The sequence below is a fragment of the Rhodnius prolixus genome, unplaced genomic scaffold (genome assembly GCF_049639745.1).
Source record: "Rhodnius prolixus isolate KJV_2025 unplaced genomic scaffold, Rpr scaffold_3, whole genome shotgun sequence".
Lineage (NCBI taxonomy): Eukaryota > Metazoa > Arthropoda > Insecta > Hemiptera > Reduviidae > Rhodnius > Rhodnius prolixus.
This window is the reverse complement of record NW_027411603.1, coordinates 32,450,060-32,466,133: the sequence shown is the minus strand read 5'-3', so window position 1 is coordinate 32,466,133 and position 16,074 is coordinate 32,450,060. Positions and strand designations below refer to the sequence as shown.

The window sequence follows — 16,074 nt, the reverse complement described above, 5'->3', positions numbered from 1 at the left end:
ATATAGTTTTCTTCAATTACATTCTCAATCTAGGTGTTCTTCCCACAATGTTATATATATGTAATATAAAATAAAGAAAATAAAGATATGCATATTTTTAGGACAGCTAATTATTCCAGTATTTTACCATAAGTAAAATTAGGGGGACTAAATTAAATTACAATTGAGAAATGAGTAAATATTGTTGAATAATCTACTTGTTATTAAATGTATGTTATTTGTGCTCACGAATATTTCGGTAAGGCGAATTTAAGACTGAAATATTGTTTTGAATCCTCCGTGATTGAAATTTAAAAAGTGGCCGACTCTAACTTTGTTTTTTTCTACTTTAACATGCATGTATATGTGACTACTCAGAATAATTCATCACTCATTTTATCATAATTATAATAAAAAAATGTTATGAATGAACTGGCCAGCATAAGGGTCTGTGACATCTAATAAATTCTAAAAAATGTGAAGGAAAAGTTAATGCAGTAAAATTACTTAAATTATATCAATGAAGTATTAATGAAATGTTGGGAACTGCTGATTTGTGTACCTTTTGGCGTTTAATCAACCCTTATACTTAACTTTTAAAACTGTAAGTTTTTGTTAAGGAGATTTTTGTACCTTTTGGATAGATTTTCCTTTTTGTCTATTTGCAAAGTTACGTCTGCTTTACAGATTTTTTAAAATTTGGAATAAGCTATTCTATCATTATAACCTGATAAGGTGTTAAATCGGAACCGTAACTACCACTGGAGAGATCTTTTTAAAGAATGATTATAGTTACGGTCCCCAAACCATCCTCAATAACCATTTTTTTGAGAAAGCGTTTTGAATAAAATAGGAAGGTATTTGTACGTAAATAGCAAAATTAAACTGCGATTTCAGTACTTCCTTTTAAGAGGAGCAAGAAAAATAAACTGCGATTACAGTACTTCTCCCTAAAAGGCAAAGATTTTGAATCGAACTACAATTCATTGATGAAAATCGGTTCACTCATTGAAAATTTTAACGATTGCAATACTTCCTCTTAGTAGGTGTAAGAGCATGATGGCACTTCACAGCCACGTAGAGGAGCTTTAACCACTTCTTCTTACTAAATTTTATCAAAATCGGACTAACCGTTATAGAAATATTGGTAATAATAGTTTTAGAAAGGGCCTTACTTGGGTGGGGCAAACTCCCCTCCTTATGAGGCACAGCGTCGAGACTTTTAAAGTGCAAATCTGTACAAAATTTCGATTCGAATGACACTTTATTCATGAAAATCGGTTTACGTTTCGATAATTTGAAACGATTGCTATACTTCCCCTTAACAAGTGTAAGAGCAGATCGTCGCTTTAATGTTAGGTAGGGGAGCCCAAACCCTGTCATCCTACCAAATTTTATCAAAATCGGGCTAAGATTTACAGAGTAATTAATGATAATAATTTTGGAGGGGGCCTTACATAAAAGGGGCTAACTCCTCTCCCATTCCATGTACAGCGTCGCGACCCCCAAAAGGCACATCTACATAAAATTCCGAATCGAATGACATCTCATTCATGAAAATCGGTTCACGCGTTTAGGCGCTACGTTGTTTACAAAAAAGGTAACAACAACAAGAAGAACAAGAAGAACAAGAACAAGAACATTTTTTGAAAATGCCGTTTTTGCTCATTTTGAGCATCTTTTTTCTCAATATCTATCAAATCTAGCTTGTTGGAAAAAAATTACAGTCATAAAGGAGGATTTGCCCTATATTTTAAAGAAAATTTGGGAATTTTATCTTTTATAGAAAAAGAGAAAAAAATTGTCAAAGTTGGGTGTTTTTAAACCTAACGCTTTTTCGTGCAGTTTTTGATGATCAACCCTTATACAACTGTCCTACCGGACAGTTTTAATAATGAATTAATCTATTTTTTGGGACAAAGTAGCTCCTGAAGGATGTTAGTTTCTGATATTGTACTAAAAAAGTTAACTTCAGTTTTGAATGGACTCATGGCTTGACAACCCATATATTAAAATATAAATTGTTCTCAATACCACCCATTCCTTTGAAATAAGAAATAATAATAAAAAGTTTAGGGATGGGATTTGCTCATGGCTAGCGAAGTGGATTCCTACGGAGATCCCGGTTTTGAATCCAGCTGCTGGCACTTAGAAATAGAATGAAGAAGGAGTCTACGCTGCTAATTCCGGAGCTCGCTATTGAAGAATCCTCTTTGATTCCTTCAATGTGCCCTCATCAAAAACTAAAAAAATATGGACTCTCTAAAAACTTCGCGACTTATTGGATAAACCGTTTAATGAAGTTCGTTGTTCGCACTGTTTACGCTCCAATAACAAAAAAAAAAACTGTCAATTGAACACGATAATATGCTACATACTTGAGGGAGGGAATAGACAAAAATTCTTGAAAACAAAGGTCTAACTGTTATACATTAAAAATTCAAGGCCCATTAGCACCTGGACCCTTCAATGCACTACAGGTTTACGATACAGATGCTGCCCATTCTTAGAAAGAGAAAACAGAAGGAGCAAAAGCAAGACTCGCACCCGGAACTTTTGTCTATATTTTCAGTCCATTAACATTCGTTATTATTTTTGTTTGTTAATAGTGCAGAAAGAAACGTGCAGTTCCCGAACATGTTTTATAGGTTAATTTATTTTCATAACTGCTTCATTAAAATAAATATAAAAGGGAAAACAAAATGTTCACTTACCTTCCCCATCAATAAGTTTGTAAAGGCCATAATCTTGAGGATTTGTGATGCGCACTTTGTGGGCAATAATTTTACAGACATCTTTGGTAGTCATGTTTGGCCTAATTGGAAGTGTTTTAGTAATTATAGATCCGTTCATTTCGTCTGGCACTACTATTTTCAAAACAGATCGGAATTCTGCTAACGGTCCAGGTCCCCACTGCATGTATATGAAAATTATTAACATTAATTATGTATATATATAGGTTTTTAACTTCAAATTAAAGTTTTTTTATTTCAAATTAAAGTTTATGAAATATGATATGATAACGCAAAAATGATGCACTAAATTTTTCACAAAATGCTCCACAAACACATGAGAAAATAATTTTTATTGATGAATCCGGTTTCAACTATCATCTTCGCAGAAATAAAGCTCGATCGAGGATAAATACTTCAGCCCATGTAATAGTTCCAACAAGAGGAAGAAACGTTTCATTAATTTTAGCCATGAATTTAAATGGTATTATACATTCTCAAGTAATTTCTAACTCAACAGTAAATTCAAATGTTTTTATTACATTTCTTGATGGATTATTTAATAAACTTGCTGAAAGTAACATCGTAGAAGCATGGTTGGTTCTGGACAATGCCAGAATCCATAAAACTCGGGAAGTGCGCGAAAAGATTAGTGAGACTAATCATACGTTAATTTTTCTATCACCATATTCCCCCATGTTAAATCCTATAGAAAAGGTATTTTCAAAAATAAAATTGTCTGCATGAAATTTGCTGGCCAATCCACAAAATAATCAAAATTTGGTTCAGATTATTGAAGAATCAGTGACCACTGTTACTTCTACTGATTGCAACAATTATTACGTTGACATGTCTAGGAAACTACCGCTGGCTGTAGCAGAACAACCGTTGCATTTAAATGCTTTGTCCAAATTGCTTTATTTAACTTTTCTTGATTATTATTCTTGTTAGTATTCATTTTTTATTGTAAATATTCAATATTACATTAATAAACTTTAATTTGAAATAAAAAAACTTTAATTTGCTTTTAAAAAAGTTTAATTTGAAATAAAAAAACTTTAATTTGAATTTAAAAAAATTTAATTTGAAATTAAAAAACTTTAATTTGAAGTTAAAAACCTATATATATATACATAAAATTGAGCAATAAAAAAGTAAATATTAAAACTATTCGCATTGTGAAGGATTTAACAAATAATAGGATTCTTACATTAAATGGTGCTCCAGCAGCTATATATTCTTCTGAACAAGCTCTAAAACTTTTAAGAACATGTACAGCACTGGACAATGTGGTGAGATAATAGCCACCTTCTCCAGAAAGAAGTGATGGGTGTAATAGCCCCCACATGTAATCAGCTTCTATTTCTGCAGCAACCATCCCACTTTGCACGAGTACCCACACGAAGAGTGGCAGAAAGTCGTCTGCTCCCAAAAGCATTCCACCTTTACCACTGTTGCTAACTTTCACCTATAAGTGAAAAGATAATAAAATACAGGCCAAGCAAAAATACGAGGATATTAATTGGTCGACAACCTAGCAAACTGAAAGATAATCGCTGACAAAATATAGTTTTAACTGGAATATTAATTCATAGGATAAAATCCTTCTCATCGTATGATAATTTCATTATATTACTTTATATTTAATGAAAAATCTATAATTACCGAATTAAATATAGAAGCAATCGAAGTAAGGAGGTTTTCCAACTTTTCAAGAGGAGAATCGACTTCTTGTAGCTTCTGTAGGTACGAACAAATTTCTTCCAACGCTTCATCACTGGGTAGTACTACATTTGGCTGATAAGTCACAAAAAAAAAAAAATTATAAGCCATCTAATTATATATTATTAAATAAAACAAATTATAGTAAACATAAAAACTACAATCATACCCTGATTCCAATATCTTTAGGCGTCTTAGTTCTCGCATATTTTATGTTTTCGGCTAAAAGTTGAATAGCTCCATTATCAGAATATTCATCGACAAACAGCCGATATAGATGCTCTCGAAGTGGCCTCACAACTAATTTGTGCATTACTCCTTCAAGAATAGCATCAAGATTTAGAAATTCATTTGCTCGAAGCTGCAATAAGGAAATCGGAAACATATTATGACATAACATATAACGTTTATGGACTTTGTTATAAGGCAGCTGTATCCCTTTTTGTTTAAAAACCAAATTTATGGGACAATTTCTCAATTTTGACCCCATTTATTTTTTCTTCGAATGCCACGAGATTAAATAATTTTAAAAGAGGGTTAACATTTTAACTAAAAATTTAAAACCTAAAAGTACTTTAGAAAATTGTTGACACTAAATACTCTGATTTAGGACAGATCAAACCTCTGCATATTGAATATGATAACTGGGTATTGAAAGGGAATTGCAAACCTATATCTGCGAATCGATAGTAGGTTTCTTTTTAACAAAATTTTTTTATACAAAACGAATTTAAGATTGGTTCAATTTGAAATACAACTGGTTGGTTGGACCTTAAAACTGCTTCTTAGCTACAACACTTCAAATTCCTTGAGAAACGTAAGTGAGGGCCAATTGGATTGTAATATGTCAAACAAAAATATAAGGGAGTTTTGTATACATCCAAAAATTAGGTTATTATACATTCTACAATCAATATTAGTGGATCATATATTAAACTAAAAACATTCTCACAGACCTTGCTTCTTTCTTTTTCAACTTGTCTAATAAATTCACGTTCTCCGTGAGTGACAAGATAGTTCTTCATTCCAGTCATGAATTGTCGCATATTTCTCATTACAATCTGTGGTTTTGTCTCCTTTGACTCTCTGGTACAACAAATAAAATTATCTATTGTCTGGGCGAAAACTGTAGTCTTGTCTGAAGCTAAATGCAATGTATAAGATCGGATTGAGGCCCCAGTTCCTCCGCATTCTCGTGTCCTTTGTAGCGCCGCTAGACGAGGCGCGCCTGAAATCACCAGTTTAAAAAAGATTTCAGAAAAAAATGTAACAAATTAAAATATAAAATATTTGTATCCAAATAATTGGAATAGGTAGGTAAGATAGATGATAGGTTAGATGAAATAGCTACAGTCGACAAACGGTAAACAACAAATTTAAGCAATTTCTAGGAGCTATTGCTGCAAAGACTCGACAATAAGAACACTGAACCACAAAATTAGATGGTCAAGCACTGTTCCAAATGAACTGAAAGGCTTTGGGGGCAGCAGATGGGTATGGCATACTGAGAAAAGGGTATTAATGAGATAAATAATATATTCATTGATGTGACGATTCCTGTAGAGTCAAACGTTAAATACGTTTATGTTGAAGAACATCAAACTTATTTATTTTTTCAAAGTCTAAAAAAGAATGCTAATCATTGCACAACATGTGAAGTTTCAAGCAAACGTTCTAAGAGAAGACTCAGAGATATATCTTATCAAATTAGGTCATCAGTAGTAACAATGCTGATAATTTAAAGTGTCCAGTATATTTACTGACAATAAAAACATAATCAGGCAAGTGACAGAAGAAACATCTTGTCCTTGTAATAAATCAACTCTAAGGTTTACTCGCGCATTTCTTATATGCATTTCTTAACTTTCGAACGATCACATTCAGTTAAGTTAGCTTTTATACTAAAAGGAAGAAAGAATATTGCCAATTTCAGTTATAATTTTTTTTATTTTTTGCCAAGCTTTTGACCTAGGGACCAGTTCATCTTCAGGGCTTATGCGATTAACTATTTTAATACTTTTTACATTTTTACATCTAATGTTTGCGTGTTTTCTGTCCTGACTGTTCGTTCAGGTACTGACAACTAAGCAGCCTCCTGAACAACTACAGCGCTGACATTCTTTCAAATCAATTCACCCAGCTCCATCAAAGCTTATAAAGTAAAGTAATGCCCTAATTTTCAGGCTGGTTTAATGTCAAATATATTGGATTTCATGGACTTAGGTGACTACAACTTTCTCACATTAACCATAAAATAAAATCCAAGGCCTAGACATGAAATCAAACCTAGTATCGCGAAACACTTATCATTGTGGACCTAGTTTTTAACCACATTTTTGAAAATCCGAAGCGATAATCTCGACACATAAATTATCTAAAATATTTAAATATAAAAAAATCTCAATTCTTCTATCAACTTGGTAGGAGGCCTCTCTTTTTGTATATTTTGCTATATGATATTTGTACAATTTATAAAATTAAAACTTTGTAAGATTGATATTTGGAAAAAAAGTGTTTAGAAAATGGGATTAAAGCATATATCCCGGAAGAAAAAGTACAGAGTAAGAGATTGGTCAATAAAAGCTCTTTTAAATTTAATAATTTGAATTTTGCTATCTCAAATTTGACATTGATTAGATCGAATTGCAAATGACATATTGCAACGATTCAGAACACAATGTAAACACTTATGTGTTTGTAAATATATATTTAATCATATATATATATATATATATAAAATCATAAGATATTGATTGATAGAAGTAAAAGTACAATTTTTAATTGCTAAAGCTATAAATAAATTAGAATATTCTTTCTAAAAAAAACTAGTACCTGAAGAGCCTTCTCGGCATGATTTTAATGAAACTAGCCAGACGATTTTTGTTGTAGTTTCCTTCAGCCATTTTACAATGCGAAAAAGAGCACGTGCAGCTACGGATGGCATTATGTTTAAAATTGATGGACGTTAGCCCAATAAATTTAAATTCAGCCATACAATTTTTTTATATTATTTGTAGAAAATAAATTTAAAGAGATTTCAAATGACCACCGCTTTTTTAAACAGACAATTGTTTCTAATTTGTTTTTAGTTTAAATTAACAAAAAAAAAGAATTGAAAACACCAACTTGGTTCCTCAAATTTGGAGAGATCAAGGAGAACTAATAACTGATTCAAAATAATGAATAATAGAAGATGAATCTTTATTAAACTGGCGATATCTTTTCTGAACCCCTCTCTGTACTGAAGTAATCTTATCTCGACTCTAAGTTCAACTTGCAAGATCCAGTCATTCTCGTGAATCGGCCTAGTTCTTATTAAGAAATAATTCCACGGATAGTTTTACATCTTAAGATATTATCTTTAATAAAGAAAACGTACAATTTCTTTTATTATCTTCTTCTGCGAATTGGACCACATTAATAAAAAACAGAATTTGTAAAATAATCTTAATTTTCATTAAACGCTATTGGTCTTTCACAAAGATTTAAAACATTATTTCTTGAGCAAAAGTTTTTGAAACGTAAATTTTGTTGAACAAAGACTATTTATACAAGCTCGCTAAAATGTAACTCCAAGTTGCGTTTTGTTTAACTTCAAATTAAAACCTTAGCCATAATAGTCACAGCAATATTTCAAAAATTTAGCGTGATCGTATTACTTTCCTTATCTATATTTAAAAATATTAAATAAATGCCCTTGTTTTTCTAAACCAAAAAACAGTAAGTGAGTTCGGTTTTCTAGCAATTAACTGAGAAGTGAGCAATAATATTGTAAAACAATTAATAAAAAAATTGCTTATTAAAAATATTGCTTATTATCTAATCATCAGTTTGTTGTGAAATAAATAAATATTGTTGAACTGGCTTCTAAATTATCTTTATTATTCGATTGGAGTGGATGGAGTTCATTGAGGAATCATTAGCTAATGAATGAAAAAAATTGAAGATAATGTTAACAAACTAAATACTAAACGAACATGAATTTCATAAAACTGAATGTTAATAGAAACATTAACAATATTAGAAGAATCCAATCAAGAAAAGGGATTAGAAATTGTTTAATTAAACCTAGAATCTGAGAACATAATAAAGGAAAAAGATGATTTCTAAACCGGTAAGCCTTAAATTGTAAGGAATGTTTTAAATCACGAGAGAAATAATCCCAAGGAATTATTTTATATAACAATTGTATGAAATAAATAATTATGTTTACTTAATTAACTTTTCTTATGTTTGAGGCTAAAAAGTGAACTCCCAAAAACTTGTAATAAATAAATAAGAACACTAAAACATAATCATAAAAAGGCTATTGTAAAATACTAAAAAAAATTACGGATTAAATTTTCGTAAATTTTTTTAAATGAAAAGGTTTTACAAAGAAAAAACTGCCGAATTTTTTTCTAGAAAAAATGAGAGTACTTTTCACATAGTCCAACTATATCTTTTTAAGAGAAAATTTACTTCTGAATTATAGTTTGGAATATCGTTGACCATTCGTCTACACCAAGACATTAATGAATTTTCTCTAAAATTATATTTTTAGAATTTAATAATTATTTAATAAATTTTTCAGAAATTCAATTTCGCAAATGTGGACGCATACACTCTTTCAGGGTACGATGAGTAAGAAAATGAACAAAATATAAGATGATGGAATTAGAGATAGGACTGTGAGAACGTAAACAGTTAATTTCTACAATTTTATCAATATTTATTTAAAAATAATGTTTACTTGAATTAAAACAATGTATTTCTAACTTCCTGTTTACACTCCCTGATAACAAGTAGGTAAATAAAACTATGGCTTTGCATTTCCAGTAATTCCTTTCATTCAATCTGATGTTGGTATTACTAGAAAAATCGATAGGTCAAAAGTAAATAAATAAAAAAATAAAAAAAAAGGTTTACTCTGTCCTCATCTCTGATGAGCCTATAAATATTTATTTTTAAATAAATAATAAAGATGCACTGGCACATTGATTCATCAATGTTCACAACAGAAACCTGTAATTATGGGCTATCAAATTTTATTTCTACAGTATTCCGAACAATATAGCTCTAATCAGTAAATCTAAAATACTCACACAAGAGCGGGTCAAGTCTTTCCCGAAAACTTTTGGTTCTAATAATGCTGATTCTTTCTTCACCTCGTTGCCAATCATCTCCTCTCTCTAATAGCGTTTCCCATCTTGAGCTGTCCCAAGGTTCGGAGAAAATTGTCTGTACAAAATTAGCAAGAAACTTAATAAAAATGAAATAATAATGAATTAAATAAATATGAGTTTACAACATCTAATAAGAAACACTTTCAAGATTTAGTTTTAACTGCGTTTCTCGCATTTAGCAAGCTTAAATAATTTTTTTTAAAAGACTTTTTTTCTCTCTTTAAGTATATTAAGATTTATAAGTAAGAATTTGCCGAACACTAGCCATTTTTTCTAAAATAATATAAGTCTTATAAACATCTGAGATCACTGGCACAATTCTCTGCACGTCTTTTATTGTGTTGAACCTTTTTTGGTTAGCTTGTTATGTATCTAAAATTGAAATAAAATAAATTTATCTACCTACCTATCTGTTGCTAAAGCTTTTTTGAGAAAATCGAAAATAAACTGGAAACCGTTGATGCAATTTTTTCAACTACAACTTATTACAAAATATTCTGTAAGTTTCACAGCAGATTTCATTTATGTATTCTTTTCTTTCCTTATTCAACGACCAACTATTTCTACCTATGGCCGTTAATACAACCGTATTAACATCCCACAAAGAAATTATTTATACCTGAGTATCATCATCACTTATATGTGATTGAGTGGATGCTCCATTAGCATGATGATTTGTTACATTGTCATATGCAGACACTCGAGAACCACTGTTACCAGATGAATCAGATTTTGCTGCATCTCCTCGCACTGCTGAAAGTTCCGTTGGAAGCCGTAGTTCAGGACATCTATAGAAAGGAGAAAGGAAGGTTTTGGTTGTTTGTTCAATTTAATACAAATTATGTGTAAACATTACAATTCAAATTATGAGTAAAAATCTCACCTTTCTGCAATAAGCTCTTGAACTGTAATACCTTTCAAGGCAGGACTTGGTTCGTTATCCTGTTGTTCAAGGGAAGGAAACTTTCGATTAGGTAGGTAACCTTCTTCAGGAGTTACTTCTTGATCATGATCTGAACTAGGGTCTTCGTCATTTCCTACATTAAAATTTATAACGTCATTAGGTGAATGTTTTCCTAAGAAGAACATAAATTAATAACTGGTAATATTTTTAAGAACCTATAAATTCCCAACTAGAATCTACCGCCCAAGATGCCTCAGAAAAGTTCTTGCACTGGATCCTTTTTGCAATTTTTGGTTTGCCTTTACCTCTTTCTAGCAAACCCATTCTTCTGCCCATTCTTCTTGGCCCACTGATCAAATTATCCACTGAAGAAGAGAGGCCAGAAAGAGTCAGCTCCTCCTGAGTAACATTCACACATATTATGTTAATTAAAACTACGAAATAAACTTAATTAAGTACAGGGTGACCTTACACTCAAGATAACCAGGAAATGTTCTCAAGATCTACACGGAGCACCACAACTTTAAAATAATTCTAGTACAATAATTAAGCCCAAATATTAATGTAGATTATTGAAATGAAACATAGAACTCACTTTAGAGTCTATCCTTTCTAGAACACCTGCAGGAGCAATAGATGGCCATTGGATAAGAGTAGCTGGGTCGGAATGCCTATTATTTCGGTGTGAGCCTCGATTACGCCTTCTTGCTACTTCAAGTGCTGCAGACTTTATGGCATCTGCAGGTTCACAATAGAAAGGTGAAGACTGTTTGTTATTTTGGGGTGCCTAGAAAAAAAAAGAAGGAAAAAAAATTAAAACAAAAAGGAAAAATAGAATCTTGCCTAATAACTATACACGCAAGTTATCTAAATTTAATTTATTCTGGCAGCAAAAAAATCTTTTGGTCAAAGTACATTTTTTCTCTGCCAAAGTGCAAAGCCAACAATCAGTTTTACTGAATTTACCTGGTCAGTTGGAGAGGAAATTATTTCTGAAGCAGGTGGAGATACAGGACTAGGATGTGGTGTCATATTTAGGCTAGGCCTTGGAGCTGGACATGGCGGAATTCTGTCTAATATATCGGGAACTCGCCGACAACTTTCTTCTGGTGATATAAGAGGAGAACTTCTTGGCTTAAAAGTTGTCATGGATTCTGGACCCCAGATGTCTTCGTAATCACTAACCTGTAAAATAACAAAACCAAAAAAAAAACATTAATACTGTAAATCGACAAAGGAGCAAGCGCCATATTTGAAAGGTAATTTTCAGGTTTTCGATTACATCACTAACTTTCTAGAAATATTGAAACTAATAGATGAGAATAATAGGTGGAAGCACTCTAAACTGGAGACTATTCTACTAATGAAAAGGAAGGGAAGCAATTAAAAATAACGAAATTTAAGTTATTATTTTTTACAATAATAAATTTATCATTTATGAAAGAGGTGTCAAACTCAATGAAAACACGGACCATTAGGCAAGATTCACGCGGACCACATCACATTTACAAATTTAGTTAAATTTATATTCTGAAGTGAGGATTCAGGAATATGGATAGGATAATGGAAACACTATATAATTACTTTTTTTTAAACATTTATTCTATTTAATATATTTATAAAACTAATTTTTTTTTTTGATACCCGAAACTTGCCAGAACTTTTCTCGTACTAGTTTTCTAATATTTGGAATCATCATTAAGGCAGATAGATGTTTATCAGTTGATCTTGATCTGTATGCCGTTTTATTTAATTTCATAGACGAAAATAGTTGCCCACACAAATACGTACTTCTAAAAATATTATACAATTTGGGCAGCTAACTTTTTATTTCCGGGTATTTCTCAACTACTTAAGAATATATTTTGGGATTCATACTTTTTGATAATTGTCTTTTAAAACCGAATCATTCGGGAATTTCCCACTGAGACAAACGTCGCCGGAACTGAGTCAGCGCGATTATGGAGTCCCACAGTCTTGTGTACACTCGTCTTCAGTAGTTAAAGGGTTTACGAGGGGATTGTGGGTACGGTATTCCCTTGATCTCCTGTAAACGCTATTTTTTTCTTAACAATTTTTTTTTCTATTTTCATTTTATTTCAGAACATCGTGGGCCACACGATAAGTTGATTAGCTTATATCCAAATTAAACCTAATATTTCGAAAAAGAAAAAAACAAAATCATAATTAAAATGTATGAAAAGAAAAGTATTACCTTATCTGCAACTGAACTCCTACAATAAACTGTAGGCGACTCCAATATATCGGATTCTTGATAATGTCTAGATTCTTTATGCCGTTTACTCCTTCTATGTGGAGGTTTACTGTCAGAAATTGGAGAAAGGGCGGCACTTCTCGTTTCAGAACCAGTAGGAGATACAACCTCAGAGTCAGCTGGGGATTTTACAGAAGTTCTTCCCGTTTCTAATGTCGCATTTCCACTGGGTACACTGGGCAAACTTTCTGAATCGCACAAAGATCCAGACTTAGAGCATAACTGAAACAAGAAAATTTTAATTTACTTATTTATAAAATTAAAAAAGTTTTAATTAAAATCATTGAAGAGTAGATTTTTGTTTAAACTGGTTCTGGATTTTTTTTAAAAATTATTAAAAAAAGTAAAAATCTCATCGACTTAAGGGTTTATCGAGTGCTTTATATACTAATGCGCTTTGAAGAGCGACCCACAGTCATATCGGCCAACAAAGGGTCTGTCATTAACAGGTGGCGCCGAGTCATCAATCAAAAGAAACGTAATAACCTTCGAAAAAATGTACAATCTTCAACAACTTCTCACCAGTAATTCTAAACGTAAATTTCTTTTGAATGTGAGTGCGACAAGTTTATTTTTTAAACTTCGTGAAATCAAAGCAAAATGATAATTTCGTTCAGAAATTATTATTTATTAGATAAATCATTCTTGTCCACTTTTAAATAAATAAATAAATAATAATATACATATATACCTGTGGAGAAAGAAGCTCCACATGCGGTGGAGGGGATGTAGAAGTTTCAGTCATCGAGAAGGTAACTGTAGTTGTTACGGTAAAATTAGGAGCTGGTTTAGACCATCTTGGAGGTGGTGGTGGAGGCGTTTTCGTTGGCACTACACCCAGAAGTGGAGGTGGACTTGAGACTGATTTACAATCTGCCAAATAAAGAGCATTATTCAAATTATAATATTTATAAATATTATAATATAGTATTTATATATTATATTTACTTTACTTAGTATTTTTTATTACATCCAGGTTTAATACGACATGACTGCCTAATTTTTTTAACTACGCAAACATTCCTGGATTAACATATATACTTATTTTTACTTATTTACATTCATTTTATTAGTGAAATACTGATTTCTTTTCTGTTATTATTATTTTTAGCGTAGAACGTGTCGTATGTACACAGTAAAGTAATCTATTTATCCATTCTAAACATCTAACTACCAATCAGGTATCGTGTATTATTATATCCTTTATACATAGATATAAAAGTAATCGTTGAATTATCTAAAAAAAAATTATTAGAATTTATTGTACAAGCTCTCCAAAGACACCTGTTCTTTGTTTGGAATACTCTAAGATATCTGAAATACTCTTCTACATCATTCTCTAAGCAAAAGACTGAAAATAAGTTCGAATCGTTTCTTACAAAAAACACATTTTTATAATAAAAAATAAATAATTAATAATACAAAAATAAATAATTTATGAGACTGTCATTTTGATAGTGATGTACAACTTAATATGGTTACATGTTAAAATATATGATCGAGTTAAAAAATAAGAATCGTTAATCTATTTTAGGATGAAAATGAAGCTACATTATTTACAAAACACTAGAGTGAGTATACTCCTTTTCTTTTTTCTTGATAACTTACTTGGGTTGTTGTTAGCTGATGTGCTGATAAGATTAAGCGTGTTAGGAGGGGTTGGTCTGGGTGTTCTTTGAGATAAAGAAGCTGTGACAGTGGTAGCTGTAGCAACACTACTTATAGCACAAGAAGAAGTTGTGTCAGATGGTGTTGTTTGAGTAACACCTGCACCAACAATATTACAACATAACCATACTTTAACATAATCACCAAGTATACTATTGTGCATGCGTATAGTAACTGAACAACCATACTTCCTGTCGCTGGTGTTTTTTTTTTTTATCATGTCATTGTCACAATTTCCCTTCTAGTTTTGATAAGAGTATATTATCAACAATATTAAAAAAAAATACAAAAAATTATTTTGCCTTGGGTCGTTGAAAACATTTTCCACGTAATAAAATAGGAAAAATAGATATCTTTCCAAAATGATTATCAACTAGAATGATTCCAGTCGATATGCGTCAGAAGATAGTTAGCGGTTTCAGATAAAGAAGTTCTTGACTTCTCAGTTTTCGACTTCGGTAAAACTGAATAATGCTAAGCTAACGTGCTTTTAGTAACAAACAACTGCTTATTTATCACCAATTTCCAAATTTCTTTTCCATATTGCAGAATACAAAAAAAAAAAAAAAATGAATTAATAATACTGTTTGACGAAATTCAATTTTATTATAAAATTAAACGTTATTTAAATGGTTTAAAGTTGAACCTAATGAGCCTGAGTGAAACACTAGCCTGTTAGCCGATTAATCACTGGTCGTGACTACATTCAGGCTAATTTTAAGGGAATTTGAGTGGTCTATAGTTCAGGAGTGTGTTCTCTTTAGTGGCCAGCCATATTTAGTTAGCGGCCCTTGTTTACGAGGGTCGTTTGAAAAGTCCGTGCAAAGTCAGAGAGATAGCACCACTGGCGCGTATCGAGGTTATGTTTAGTTAGTAGCATCTCTTGGAAGAACACACACCAAGTTTCAGCCAGATCGGTCTATTTCTTTGTGTTTGGCATTCGTTTGAATCGAGGAAGTCGAGTGATTTTCAAAAAATGGACGAAAAAGAATTTCGTGTGTTCATTAAACACTACTTTATGAAAGGCAAAACGCCTCAGGAGACTAAAGAGAAGCTTGATAAACATTATGGTGACTCTGCACCTTCGATTAGAACAGTTTATAAGTGGTTTCAAAATTTTCGGAGTGGCCATATGGGCACAAGTGACGCTGAACGTTCTGGACGCCCTGTTGAGGTTACTACTCCAGAAATCATTGATAAAATCCATGATATGGCGATGGATGACAGAAGAGTGAAGGTGCGTGAGATTGCTAGTGCTGTGGGCATCTCGAATGAACGGGTACATAATATTTTGCATCAACATTTGGACATGACAAAGCTATCCGCGAGATGGGTGCCGCGATTGCTTACGCTTGACCAAAAACGAAATCGTGTGAAGTGTTGCAAGGACGGTTTGCAGTTGTTCCAGAAGAATCCGCATGACTTTAAGCGTCGTTTCGTCACTGTGGATGAAACATGGATACATCACTACACTCCTGAGACCAAAGAACAATCTAAACAATGGGTTACAAGGGGGAATCTGCGCCAAAAAAGGCGAAGACCGTTCCTTCGGCCGGAAAGATTATGGCGACTGTCTTTTGGGATTCGCAAGGAATAATCCTCATCGACTATCTGGAAAAGGGTAAAACT

The 16,074-nt window shown here is 32.0% G+C and overlaps 1 protein-coding gene across 13 annotated transcripts in view; it reads right to left on the bottom strand.

Annotated features, from left to right (window-relative positions):
* spri (Src homology 2 domain-containing protein sprint) overlaps positions 1–16,074 on the bottom strand; it is a 577,619-nt gene that overhangs the window by 2,794 nt on the left and 558,751 nt on the right. For 10 of the 13 annotated variants that reach the window (XM_074124869.1, XM_074124867.1, XM_074124870.1 and 7 more), the window contains 14 exons: positions 14,386–14,544; positions 13,469–13,650; positions 12,718–12,999; positions 11,469–11,687; positions 11,098–11,289; positions 10,718–10,901; positions 10,482–10,635; positions 10,218–10,386; positions 9,518–9,653; positions 5,390–5,661; positions 4,603–4,794; positions 4,377–4,508; positions 3,922–4,179; positions 2,694–2,892 (listed from right to left, as the gene is read on the bottom strand). In XM_074124869.1, coding sequence (XP_073980970.1) covers positions 2,694–2,892; positions 3,922–4,179; positions 4,377–4,508; positions 4,603–4,794; positions 5,390–5,661; positions 9,518–9,653; positions 10,218–10,386; positions 10,482–10,635; positions 10,718–10,901; positions 11,098–11,289; positions 11,469–11,687; positions 12,718–12,999; positions 13,469–13,650; positions 14,386–14,544 — 2,730 coding nt within the window. The remainder of the gene's footprint in view (positions 1–2,693; positions 2,893–3,921; positions 4,180–4,376; positions 4,509–4,602; positions 4,795–5,389; positions 5,662–9,517; positions 9,654–10,217; positions 10,387–10,481; positions 10,636–10,717; positions 10,902–11,097; positions 11,290–11,468; positions 11,688–12,717; positions 13,000–13,468; positions 13,651–14,385; positions 14,545–16,074) is intronic. The other 3 variants (XM_074124877.1, XM_074124875.1, XM_074124876.1) reach the window with 1 other exon arrangement.